At 45.1% G+C, this 13,330-nt stretch overlaps 1 protein-coding gene across 1 annotated transcript in view; it reads right to left on the bottom strand.

Moving 5' to 3' along the window:
* Positions 1-13,330, bottom strand: part of LOC126516495 (valine--tRNA ligase, mitochondrial-like) — a 169,552-nt gene that overhangs the window by 46,709 nt on the left and 109,513 nt on the right. Inside the window, exons 17-18 of the mRNA XM_050166625.3 lie at positions 11,906-12,010; positions 5,239-5,398 (exon numbers count right to left, since the gene is read on the bottom strand). Of these exons, the coding sequence (XP_050022582.2) occupies positions 5,239-5,398; positions 11,906-12,010 (265 nt within the window). The remainder of the gene's footprint in view (positions 1-5,238; positions 5,399-11,905; positions 12,011-13,330) is intronic.

Here is a 13,330-nt window from a genome sequence, read left to right as displayed (position 1 = left end):
TGCCTTTGCGCCTGCACTGGTGGAAAGGATGCGTTGAGCATTAACAGGGTGTCTACCAAGTTGACATTCCCAAATTTCCTGAGTTTTGCAGGTTTTCCCTGAAGGCCTTTGCAAAATTCCCTGAGTGACACAGAACTTCATTTTATGTCAAGACGGGCTGCCACCATGTTACCCGATGCTGCCACTCTCTAGTAAGTATATTACAAAATATAAAAATGACCGGAGCTCAAGGATCGCGTGACACATACGTCGCGGGCCCCACCTCCTTTTCTTTCACTCACTTTTTTTGCTGCAAGGCGCATTTCTCCTGATGGCATCACACGTAAGCTGTTGCGTTTGTCTCGTTTTGCACAGCACATGATTTGCAAGCTGCGCACAAGAACACCTGACTAGCGGTATAAGCCAGTGCTATGCGAATACCGAGGCACTGTCTGACGCAGACAAAAGCAGTTCATAGAGCATGATCGCGTGATGGAACATGGTAGAAAATGACACACTTTCGTTGTCTGCGCTCACGACTGCACGACGTCGGAAGAAGCAGACAAAACGAAATTACATCTCTCTTGCTGTGGTGTGAAGTAAAACAAGAACACGCAGGCATTTGGTTTGTGTGTTTCATTATTTCTCTAAACTTTAATTCATCTATTGAAGCAACAGATTACACAAATAACAGATGTTGCTTTGAATAATTCTCGAAGGCACACGTCACTATGAACGACGTCACAGCAGGGCGATGTATGTAGCCGTACCTGTGCGATATACATCGACTCTCCAGCTGGGAGTGCGGCACCCACGAGGAGGAGGGTTCGGTTTGCAATTTCAGCTCTTTCCACGGCGCGTAGAGATGTAATACTTAGCAGATGCGATCGTTAGTGAGCACGGCACTTGTCAGCTCAAAATGGATAGAATTGGTGAAGGCCTTTAAGGGCTCAAATCGCCACGGGCACACTAGAAAAAGCTCTGAAGGCCTGCCAGTACACTTATTAGGCCTATCGGTGCTCATACTGTGACAGGAGGTGGCAGATGCACTCGTGTATAATTAAAGAATACACACTGTGTCCTATGACAATTACCCCTTCCCACTCTTGCTATGCATCACCGTAATATTTTCGTGTATGCTTCTCCGCGCAACATTGCTGTACTGAGGCGAATTTGACTTTCAGGAACTGGCTTGCAACGTGTCGTGCTTTCCGTGCTTCAAAGCAAATCGCGAGGGCCACAAAGGCAGAGTCGGTACCTTTGCTGACAGCGGCAAATTCTTTTAATGAAAAACACGGCGCAGAACTTAACAGTGAACGTCGAAGCAGCTAGGCCTAGCTTTGCCGCGGTGGTGGCTACGACTGCCAGCAGATCCGCGTGCGAGAGTGCCGGTTCAAGGCGGCAAGGTAATCAAAATGGCAGTGATGATGGTGGCTTTGATTATTGCCGTTTCGGACCGGTGGTCACGGCAGAAAGTCCGGAAAATGGGATAGCCGAAGGGTTCTCGCATCCGAAATTTCAGGCATTCTTATACATTGACTCTATGGGGGACGTAGTGCCACGAAGGCGTCCAAACTATCAGGCGTCCGGAAAGCCTGTCGTTGACAGTACACTGGCAACTCCTCCAGCGGACGACATGGCGTCAAGGAGGATTCGTTACGATTCCTCTTTGTTACTCAAGCCAGCATTACCGAGACTTTCATTCCCTTTCAATAAATTTACTGCTCATTTTCCCTGATAGAAGCAGAAATTCCCTGAGTTCTCCCTGAGTATTTCCAGACTATTTAAAATTCCTGAGAATTCCCGGTCAGTAGACACCCTGATTAAGTGCACTTGCTTTAAACACGTGTGAGAGTCAAAGATTGTAGTCTCTCCAAAAATCTACAGCATGGCCGTTCAATTGTGGGACTGCACAGTAGCAAAGTTGGGGGTGCATTCATTACGCAAGGAAAAAAAATTCAGATTTTTCGCGACTAACGTTGGGGTGCGTTCATTACGGTATGTGTAAATATGGTATGTGCCATAGCACTGAGCAAAGTAACTTTGTATTCTTTGTTGCTTTCAATGCACGTGACCATACACTGAAGAATCGTCTTCCTGTACAAGACCTTCAAGTTCCTTATTACACCCTGGTCCAGGGGTTGCATGATTGCCATTAGGTTATGCGGCAAGAACTGGAGACATATCGCAGTCAGCCCTTCCATGTGAACGTATGTATGGTTTAGAGGGTGCTTCTAACCCTACTAACATCACTAATGGCTGACCCTACTTATCATTTGTCCATTCTGTTACTCTGTTGGCTAGTATAAAATGTGTGGAAACAAAGTGAGTGAATATAAACGTCTGCCTGGATGTGACATGCGGTGCTGCTTCATTCACTACAGTGCGCACTGCAGTGATCAACCACGAAAACTACGCATAGATTTCTGTGCGAAAATTTATCCAACTTAAAAATTGAGAAGTTCAGCTGTCATCCACGCTTTTTCGAGTTCACAGCGTAGTCAAACGGGAGCACCTTCACTCTGAAGCAGCGTGGCTTGGATGCCTTCCCTAGGATGAGCAAGCAACATTTTTCTGTGCCAGTCATGTAGACGGCAAGCAGCGCAGTTAATTGCTCCTTGCTTCTTCTTTAGCTGGTGCACGTGTCATTCTTAAATGTTATTATGTTAAATTTCATTCGCATTAAATATATTTTCTGGCTTATAAATTTTCAATATGTGGCACAAACGCTCTTCCGTCCAGTGCACACAGACCTCGGGGTCAACGTCCGTGCGTTCACCACTAAATGTCTTGAAGGTTAGTTGGTGTCTGCTTTTAAGCCGACTTAGCCAGCTCTCTGTACAGGTAAGGTCTTAAATGGACACTAAATGCTAATACTAAGTCGACGTGGACTGTTTAAATACCATTCCAGAAACCTCGCAACGCTTCTTTCACACCAAGAAAATACTTAGTTTGCGAGAAAATTGCATCTGAAGGTTCCGAATACCTTTTTTGAATTTCAAATCTCCCGCCACTCAATCAGAGAGTGGTGACGTTGCATATGCCATCACCACCCTTTGATGCCGTCAGTGAGTAAAACGGCGCCCGACAGACAGCGGTACCGAGCCAACACAGATAAAGCCAGAGCAGCTGATTCATCGCTGCAGCTGCTTTTTGGCCAAGTGGCGTAGACCGTTCGGGCATCCCACGACTTCACATGGAAGTTGAATTCTCTGCTACTTACAGTTTGTGCAAGTTTTGCAAGCCAGCAAAACCAGCGCAGCAGTACGCGACAATGAAACTACCGAAACACGAAAGTGTGGGCGGTGCAGAGTCGAGCGAAAACGAAACCTTTCGACCGCTCGCATCGTTATCAAGGGTAATTTCAAGGAGTTTTTTTTTTTTCTAAAAGTGAAATAGAATTGGGCAAGTAGCATTTTATTTCGTCTTATATTACAAAACAAGGATGCTTTTTGCAACAAGTGGTTGAGTACTAGTGATCGAATTTAATTCAGGAGTGCTTTTGTCATCAGGCAAGTTCTTGAAAAGTCCCAGAGGAGTCTCTAATCCTTTCCTGCATTTACCTCAATTTCTAGAGTATTAAGGCTCTATTTGCGATAATATTGACACCTTGCAATCCTTGAACACTACTATATTTACTCGCATAATGATTGCACTTTTTCTCCAAAAAAATTGATGCAAATTCAGGGATGCGATCATTACGCGTGTTAAATTTCCTGGAGAAAGAAAAAAAATTTTTTTCATCTCGCATTTGCTGCGGGATGATAACAGATCAACAAATACGCGGCTGCCGCTGTATGTAGTGCGGGACACCAGAACAAAAATAGCAGCCGACGGAGCAAGCCGAACGCTCCGAACGCAATTTTTTTCTTCTCGTGAGTACATTATGTGCATTGAAACAGTTTGTTCCGTATCAGTAATGAATAATATTGTTAATATTGGCAAGTTTGCAGCAATAACGTAGCCATGTCCACTTTGAGGGTACAGAAACAGAGATGGGCGCACTTAGCTGCCAGTGACATAAGAACACATGGCGGGCATGCTGCGGAAACTGCGGCATTTGTCTTCACTACTATCCTAATACGGCATGTTTCCGTTAAGGGTGGGCGAATATCTTAGCTGTGTTACAAGAGTTGGCGTATGAATAGGGTACACTTCTAACGTATCAGTGTAAACGTGGCTGCTATCGTTCCCGCTCGCGATTTGTTACGTGCCCACGATTGCAGACGAGAAGAATCTAAAGGCGCCTTTTTTGTTGTTGTTGACCACAGCCATTATAAAGCCTACACATAATAAAGGCAAGTTTGGTTGTGGCTTTTTTTTGTCATGGAAGTGCAGAAAGTGATGAAAGGAATGAAATGGGGCATCTGCTTAAGAATGTTTGGTGCGTGCAGACTGCTTGGTTTGTCTTGAAGAGTCGTTCGCGTAGCATTCGACACATGGTAAGTGCGATCATTATTAGCTAGACGTGGCACACGATATATTGCTGCGGCAAGTTCGGGGTGCGATCATTACACGGGAAATAAAAAAAAGCGAATTTTGACGACAAAATTCAGGGGTGCGATCATTATGCGAGTAAATACGGTAATCTATCACTTTAGCTTGATTTAATATTTGCCTTTAGTGCCTCTTTAAGCGTTGAACCTGGCAGCGAGTTATTGGGGTTTTTCACAGATGAGAGGACTGCTCAGAGGCAAACTTCGACAGCATATTTCACTGATCCAGAACACCACTGGTTTTACAACATTGGGGTGTGCTGAACTTTGCATCTGCTTTCTGTCCTGATTCAAGTTTTGCTTCTGGTGAGCTACAAGGATCTTCTCTTAGTTGGTGACAAATGTTGTGAGGGCACTCAAGAGTAGCTCTCGTGACGGGACATCTTGGCTGCCAAGGGCAGCACAAGGTGCGATCCCTGACCAGTGAAGTTTGAATTATGTGCCAGTGTTCAATTTCAATATCAAAACCGCGAAATATTTTGCACATAAAAATGCATGGGTGCCGGCAGGGACACCTTCAGTCTGGACCGAAAATCGAATAATCTGGAAACTAATTAACAGAAGTACACTGCATCCACCATAGAAGTTCTAATAAGTCTGTTGTGCATAACCCGTTATAGCTTTAGGTTTTGAATCGCTTTGAAATTTAGCCAATATACTGAATCTCTCTTGTCTTTCGTAACTTCAAGCTGTCATCAAAGGCAGCTAAATACTACTCTTCAAACAAATAAGCAGCACTGCACCAACACTCGAATGAGCCTACCTGTGACGTCGTACAAGAGCAGAGCCAGGCGGAGCGCATCACTGCCACACTTAGTGACGCCATTGGGGAATGCCTGCCGCTGGCTTTTTAATGCCTTGCGCAGTTCCTCTTCACCAATGTAGCCTTGCCGGTGCAGCTCATTAGTTGTTGCCTCCATGTCCTGCAAGCAATGAATCATGTACAGGACGTATCCGTTTGAAATATAAGTAAACCTCAAGAAATTGTTTTACAGTGCCAGAAAGTCACATTTAACAAAGGAGCAGCCCTAAATTTCTGCAAAGTTCCTTCCTTAAATATGAAGGAGTTCTTACAGGCAAATTTGGGGTGTTAATAACACTGTCTATGGGAGCGCAAAGAATACAGTCTGTGGAAACATTTAAAGAATATAGTAGCTGCTGCACTTCACTGGTGCCAAAAACTGTGTTCATTGTCATGTGTGTCTCAAGAGAGCCAATGCAATAGCAGATGACGTTAAGTATAGGGTCACTGCTGCCCTTCCCATGGCAGCAAATGCATGTTGTGGCCTATCACAGCACTCATTTATGTCCCATGCCAAGGTCTACAATAAGTGTTTGCAATAGCATTTTACACTAATGCTATGATAGGCCGCAACATATATTTGCTGCCCTGGGAAGCGCGGCAGTGACCCTATATTTAGCATCATCCGCTAGTGCATTGGCTCTCATGAGCATACAGCAGACATTATCAGATCCTGACTGGAAGCTTACCATTATCAGTGAAAAGAAAGGTGTGCAATCAACGCAATCTACCGGTACTAACATATGGGGCAGAAACTTGGAGACTGTTACGTTTCGCCTCCGACGTGCGGTATAGCCGGCGCGGATGCAACGGACGCCGGGGCTTCGTTCAAAGCGGCGGACATTTTGGCCAGTTCAGCGCTGCCGCAACGCCTCCTGGCAAGCGCGTCCAGGCATGTTTCAATGCCACGTGTCTTCGTGTGTGCGTGTGTGTGTGCATGTTGGTGCCCACGCTTGTCAAAGCGCGGCAGCCGGGGAGAGGAGCTCCCCAACTGTGAAGCGAGGAGGTCTGACCGGCGCCGGCCCGGCGGATACGTCACTTCTTGTCACAACGTGTCCGTGCGCCGCCGTCATGTGCGCCTCATCCGAGCCGTTCCTTCTTGCCCTCGACTCCGAGAGTATAAAAGCAGCTGCCCCCGGACGCCAAGAGAGAAGCTTCGATTTATTCAGCCGAGTAACGTGGTCTCCCGTTACTCCACTTCGGTCGACCTGACCGGCCGCTCTTTTGCGATGCTAGAATAAACAAGTTGTTCTGTTAGCAGTCGACTCATCCTTTGCCAGGACCTTCGGATGCTTCCAGCTGTGCCCCAGGCCGCCAGGCCAATGCTACCCTTGGGGCTTGCGACCCATTTGCAACAAGACTTACAAAGAAGCTTGAAAGCAAGTTAAGGACCCCGCAAAGAGAGATGGAACAAAGAATGTTAGGCGTAACATTAAGAGACAGGAAGAGAGCAGTGAGGATCAGAGAGCAAATGGGGATAGCCACTATTCTAATCGACATTAAGAGAAAAAAGTGGAGCTGGGCAGGTCATGTAACACATAGGTTATATAACCGGTGGTTCATTATGGTTGCAGAATGGGCGCCAAGAAGTGCAGTCAAGGACAGCAGAAGACCAGGTGGGGTGACGAAAGTAAGAAATTCGCAGGCGCTAGTTGGAATCAGTTGGCGCAGGACAGGGAGGACAGGGGTAATTGGAGATCACTGGGAAAGGCCTTCATCCTGCAGTGGGCATAAAACAGGCGCCACCGCTGCTGCCGCCGCCGCAGCCGCTGCTGCTGATGATGATAAAGAAAAAAAATCGGCCAGTCCATGTTTCTGCTCATGGTAGCATTTGACAGCACATACAGCCAGCTGTGCTTTTATGCAAACCAGCTTCACGAGAACACCACCACTTCACCCCTTTTCTGGCTTTTTACACATTGCAGTCCCCCATGCCATGATAAATAATGACATTTTTCATTTGCTTAGGAACCAAATTTAGGGAAAATCTTCAATATTCACTACCTAGGCCCTTATAAAAAACTGGAGCTCTTCTTTTGGTCTTTAAGAATCAGATTGCATACCAAATTAGTGATGGATTTTCTATGGTTGACTTCTGTTTACCCATTTTCTGTAGGGCATGCTAAATTGTTTAGAATTATTGAATGTCCAAATTGAAAGAGTCTTGCAACACATATTAACTTAAGTTGCAAAACACTGTGGACACAAAGGGGCACCCCTCCAGGAGTATCTTCACATAAAATATCTTTAAAAAGCATTTTGCCTCAGTGCAGTTACAAGGAGAAAAAGGGTTCCCTTGAAGCTTTTCTTGTCTTATTCCTTTCCCTTAGTACATTGGAATCTGCAAGGCATTTTATAGAAAGTAATGGTAGACCCTTTTGTGGTAAACATCAAAAAGTGATGCACCTGGAAAAAATAACTTTCATCAATATCAGAGATCCTCGACGAAACTTAAAGTTTGCAGAGTTCTGTTTCCTGTTGACAAATTTGCTCCTAAATAAGCTGAGCTTTGTTTGCTTAATTTTATAAGTTAACTTTAAAAAAGTATGCTTGCTCATACCAGCTTGTGGTATCTCGTCCACATTAAAACTGAATTATTTAATAACACTCCAGGGTGTTAATGTAACATCCCATGGTGCTAAGTTGGCAGGCTGAAATTCCCCCATTTTGCAGCTTTTCCCCTGCCTATATTGATGAAAATTCCCTGACAGACGTGGCACAGGAGGTTGATCAGGCAAAAGAAAAACAGTTTGTAGCTTGCAGAGTTACTATATGTCAGCTCATAATTGCAGACAGGTACTACCGGTAAGCTGTAAATCAGGTGTGATGCACTACCAGATTTAACTGAATCATGTTGTTATAATACTCCAATGCCCCGGCTAAGCTCACACTCACAAAACCAGCAAAACAACACCATTATTTGTGGATTGTACAGGTTCAGTCAAGACATTGTTTCCTTTTGGCATACCACTAGCTTTGTTGCAATGACTATAGGTGCTGAGAGATTACAAAGTGACAAATCGCAACTTTAAGCACAAAAGACTGGCTTATACTTTCACTGAATTAATCACAAGTGTAAAGTGCAGGAGAACAGCGCTGAAGGAAAGCAGCTGCCACCACCCGAAGATGGCTAGGATATTTATGAACTGCACAGCAAGTCTGGGAGCCCCATTACTTGCGGGGGCACGCTTATATCTTCCCAAGACACCTCAAGGCAACCAGAGAGCGCTTTTAGCGGCTGTTTATGTCAAGGCTGAAAAGGCATGGTGCAGAGCCATGGAAGCGGCATGTCGCTGGGCGAAGCAGTGATGCAGCCCAACTCCAGCACAGCCATGAGGCTGTGGTGGCGATAAGAATCACCCCAGTACCATAAGCAACTGGGGTGAAAATTTCGTTCTTTTCCCAAATTCCCTGAAAATTTCAGGCTTTCTGCACCAACAAGCAAACTCATGGATGATGAAACTCATGGGTGAAGCGAGTGTCTCGAATCTGGCAGCTCTGTGCCGTCAGGTAGCATGCGGGGGTCTATGGATGGGTTGTCTTCACCCAAAAAGTTTCTGTACTACATGACGTCTACAGTAGATAGGATGTGTGAGTGGTGGCGCTGGCTAACCCCGTTCTAGTAGGCATACATAAATGCCCAAGAAAGTGGATGGGAAAACAGTGTCACGGTAACTCAACTGGTAAAGAGCATCGCATACGTAATGTGAAGATGTGGGTTCATATCCCACCTGCTGCCAGTTGTTTTTTCATCCACTTTCATTTCCATTTATTTATAATTTTCTAATTCAATTAAGACCTACAAATAATTTCTCTTATGCTGTCCTTGGTGTCATTGCTTGTTGGCTTCTTATGATAAGGACAATTCAAGGACTTCAAGGATGACAAAGGCCAAATTTCAAGGAGGGGGAAGAAAACCTCATCTGTACACATACACTGGAAAAAAGTGAAATAGCCTTCTCTTTAGTTGCCATTTCTTCCAGCTAAGCAGTTGCCAATCAGGATGCACACCTCAAGCTCTAAGTGCCTTGTCAAAGTTGAATTTCCCATTGTAATGATGCCAATCAGCTTCTAGCATAGTGGTTAGCAGTGCCTGGCTTCAGCCAAATACAGTCGAACCTCGATATATCGAACAGCGCCGTGATCGCAAAATAGTTCGATATAGCCAGAATTCGATATATAAAATCACGTAGAAAACGCGTCAAAAACTAGCACAAATCAATCAATGAACCAATCGTGGCGCAATAGATACTCACATGAAGCTTCAAACAAAGTATTTATTTTGTTTGCTGAAAGTACTGAAGCAGCGTAGCCTACTTCATATTGGCAACCGCGTGCTTGACCACGGCGTCCTCAACATAGTCCAAACGGTTACGCTCGAGTCGCCCATCGCCGCAAGCCGCACCGCACGCTTGCGGTCGCGCGAAAAATTGCACGTATCCAGCACTTGTGCACAAATTACCGTTTACACTGTGTGCACAGTGTATACCTTACACATCGTAAACCGAAATTTGTGCACAAGTGTTTGATACGTGCAATATTTCGCGCAACCGCACGCGTGCGGCTTGCGGCGATGGGCGGCTCGAGCAAACTCCGCCACTGTTCCGGTGCTGTCGTCACCGCCAACGAAGTCCTCAATGCACATGCTGTGTGGCTCAGCACCGACAAAGCGCTCCAACTGGCTCCACGGCCGCCTCGATCACGCGCGCACGGCGGGGGCAAGCCCCGCCGTGCGCGCGTAATCGAGGCGGCTTGCCCCGCCGTGCGCGCTTGATCGAGGCGGCCGTGCTGGCTCCAAGCCGCCGCGTGTGTACGCCGCCACGTTCAAATGGCGCCCTCGGCGCAACCGATGTGGGCAGCTGTCGTACGCAGCCGTCCGGAATAGGGTGCCTCGATGTCCTCCTCGCCCGCCGCTCCGGGCGAGGAGGACATCGAGGCACCCTGGTCCGGAAAGTCCGGAACGCCCATCGCGCCGCCGCTATCTTCGAGAGTGTTGCGGGAAAGCTCGCCTCCTGTCAACAGAGCGCACTTGGTCTGGGGCGGCGGAGTTCGATATATCCATTTTACATCCGGCCCCGTTCGAAATAAAAAATTAAAAATGCATGCGATTTTCCACGTGATAAAGAAAGTGTTCGATATACGCAATAATTCGATATATCCGTGTTCGATATATCGAGGTTTGACTGTATACTCGTCACATTATAGCCAAACCGCTGAAACTTACTTTCTGCCACGTATATCTGGGAGCCTAGAGCTAAAAAAAATGGAGCTGTGATGGCCATGGTGTGACCCAACTAGCAAAATAAAAAAAATAGTGGTGCAGCTTGGTCGCCTGATCTGGCTTTGTCTAGTTCCATGAAGGCAGTGGTAATTTAAACACACCTGTCATTGGTTGCTGTGGACACGCCGGATTGCATTGCTTAGTGACACACCGGAAATATACATTATCTAGGATTGTTCCCCGATAGTGTCCATAGCATAGCCTCAATGCCGAGTTAGTTACTTTGAGTGTTCAAAAGCCGCCCCGAACCCTCTTTTCAAGGAATTCAAAGAGTAATTTTTTTTTTCTTTTTGAAGGAGTTTTAAGGGCCCTTGAATCCCTTTTTCATAATTCAAAGGTTTTCAAGGACTTCAAGAAGGTGTACGAACCCTGTACCATGCCTCGATTAGAATAATTTTTCGCAGTCTTCTGGTTGCCTCGATTTTTTTTTTTTACACTTGAAAATAGAATGTCAAAGTGTAATTTTGCCACCTCAATCCAAGAAAGCATTTAAAAATGCAATTTTTCGACCTGCACTTTCCCTTACATACAGCCAGCCACAGAGACAGTGAGGAATCTTGCATCAGAGAGGATTCTTGCATGCAAGTCATTCTTCTAACGGTAAGCAAAAGCAATGCTGCAAGACATCTGGGGTGGTATCTTGGGGCGATCACTTCCGGTAATAGAATTATACTTTTGCAAGATTCTGCATGTCTAGTAGCAGACATGTCAGTGTCACCAGTCAACAGCGTTTCTGGCACTATGCCAGGAACACTGTCGTCTGGAGACACCAATGCATCTGCTAATAGACATGCAAAATCTTGCGAAAGTAATAGTACCCTCGAAAAAATAGCCAAAGCGTACCATCCCTGGCTAGCACACCAAGACAAGCACCTTCAGAGAGCAACACCCAACACAGGCATCTTTAAGTCCCAATCTCTGAGAGAGGCATCTAGAGGCATTAACAAAGTAGTCATTCACCCGGTTAATTATAAAAATTGAAAACTGCACAGTTCAAGACACAGTTACAAGCCAAATGCCTATTTTTCTCTGTCTCTAACTATTACAGGAAAGGTAATATAATGGCCCCCCTTCAGTCTTGCAGTGACAAAGTTTAGCATACATTTATAGCCTTAAAAATTAACGCATAAAAGTAGTCCACAATATATATAGAGGTCACGTGGTACAAGTTGTTAGTAACTGAATTACACCAGTTGGAAAGCAGAACAAAATGTGCGAGCTCAGTAGTGCATGTCAACTGCGCTGTTGTCTCACAGTGCCTGTCAACAGGACAGCGCAGTGCACACATTGCAACTCGCTCTTCAACTCGTTAAGCAAACTTTGATCAAATTACAGCAAAACATGCACCTGTAGAGACTTTCCATGGATAATGTCTAGTGGATCAAGGACATTGCCAAGAGATTTGGACATCTTACGCCCTTCTGAGTCCCGGATCATGCCATGCAGCAGCACCTGTAAAAGAAGGAAAAGAAAAACAAGGCATGAATATCTGGATATTTAAATTGAACCATGTAAGTATGCACGAGCTGCGGCCAGCGACTTAAACCCTCTCCAAGAACAAATCAGCTTTACCGGTTAAAAATTTTGTCGAAACAGCTATGAAATAAAAATTAAATTCTGGGGTTTTACATGGCAAACCATGATTTGATTATCAGGCACATCATAGTGTGGGGCATTGAATTAATTTTAACCACCTGGGATTCTTTAACGTGCACTAAACCTATGTACATAAGCATTTTTTTCAACAATACCTTGGTTTGGGTGAGTTGATTCGTCTTGACAGTTTTCATAAAAGCGTGCTAAAGACGAAGACGAAAGAAACACATATGACAGGACTGGCACTACTTCCAACTGGCGTTTATTACAAACGATCACCTATTTACGCTCTGCACATCAGGTACATCATGCACTCATCATCATACACACAAAAGATTGTAAATGATTCAGATAATACACACGATTGTATGGTCAATCAGTTCCTAGATATCTCGAAAGAAACGTCACTTCTTTTTCTTGCGAAACCAAAGATGGACAGCTGACGCACTTGTCGCCTGCTTTCCTTATAAAATATGCTTCAACTATTTCGCGTTATGTTTTTGTGTTTTCTTTCCTCAAGAAAGTTGTGTCACCAAACAAGGGTGTGCATGCGCACTTTTTGCAGTGCTCGGCCAAGTGACTACCGTATCCTTTTCTAATGTCATTATTGTGCTGTCTAGCCCTGTCATTGAAGCACTGGCCGGTTTGTCCTACATAAATGCATCCACCATGTAAGGGAGTCTGATACACAACATCCGAAGTGCATTCGGTATAATTGGTTCAGTGATTAGTATGACATTACATATGTTTCTAGTGCTTCTTTATTTTGAAGGTTACACACTGCTGACAATTTACAAGGCACTGAAAAAACTAGATTGACATTGTGTCGGTCTGCGACCTTTTTCAAATTATGTGAAACTTTATGGAGATATGGAATTACATGTACAGGTCTTTTGTCACAATCTTTGGTTGGGCACTTCCTTCCCCGCTTTAATTTTTGAAGCAATGTCTCAAAGAGAGATGAAACGACAGACACTGGAAATCCTACATGTTTCAATCTGTTTACATGACTCGACACGCTGTGCTCAATTTGGTGAACACATGACTTTTGCAAAGCACCCTGAAGGCATGTGGTGGCTATGCCCCTCTTCATCAATTTCGAATGTGCGCTATCGAAAGGCGAAACACTTTTCTTCTATCTTGGGTTGTATCTCCAGCATATGTAGTCATCTGACG

This window comes from Dermacentor andersoni, chromosome 1 (genome assembly GCF_023375885.2).
Source record: "Dermacentor andersoni chromosome 1, qqDerAnde1_hic_scaffold, whole genome shotgun sequence".
NCBI lineage: Eukaryota > Metazoa > Arthropoda > Arachnida > Ixodida > Ixodidae > Dermacentor > Dermacentor andersoni.
This window is presented reverse-complemented; position numbering and strand designations above follow the sequence as displayed.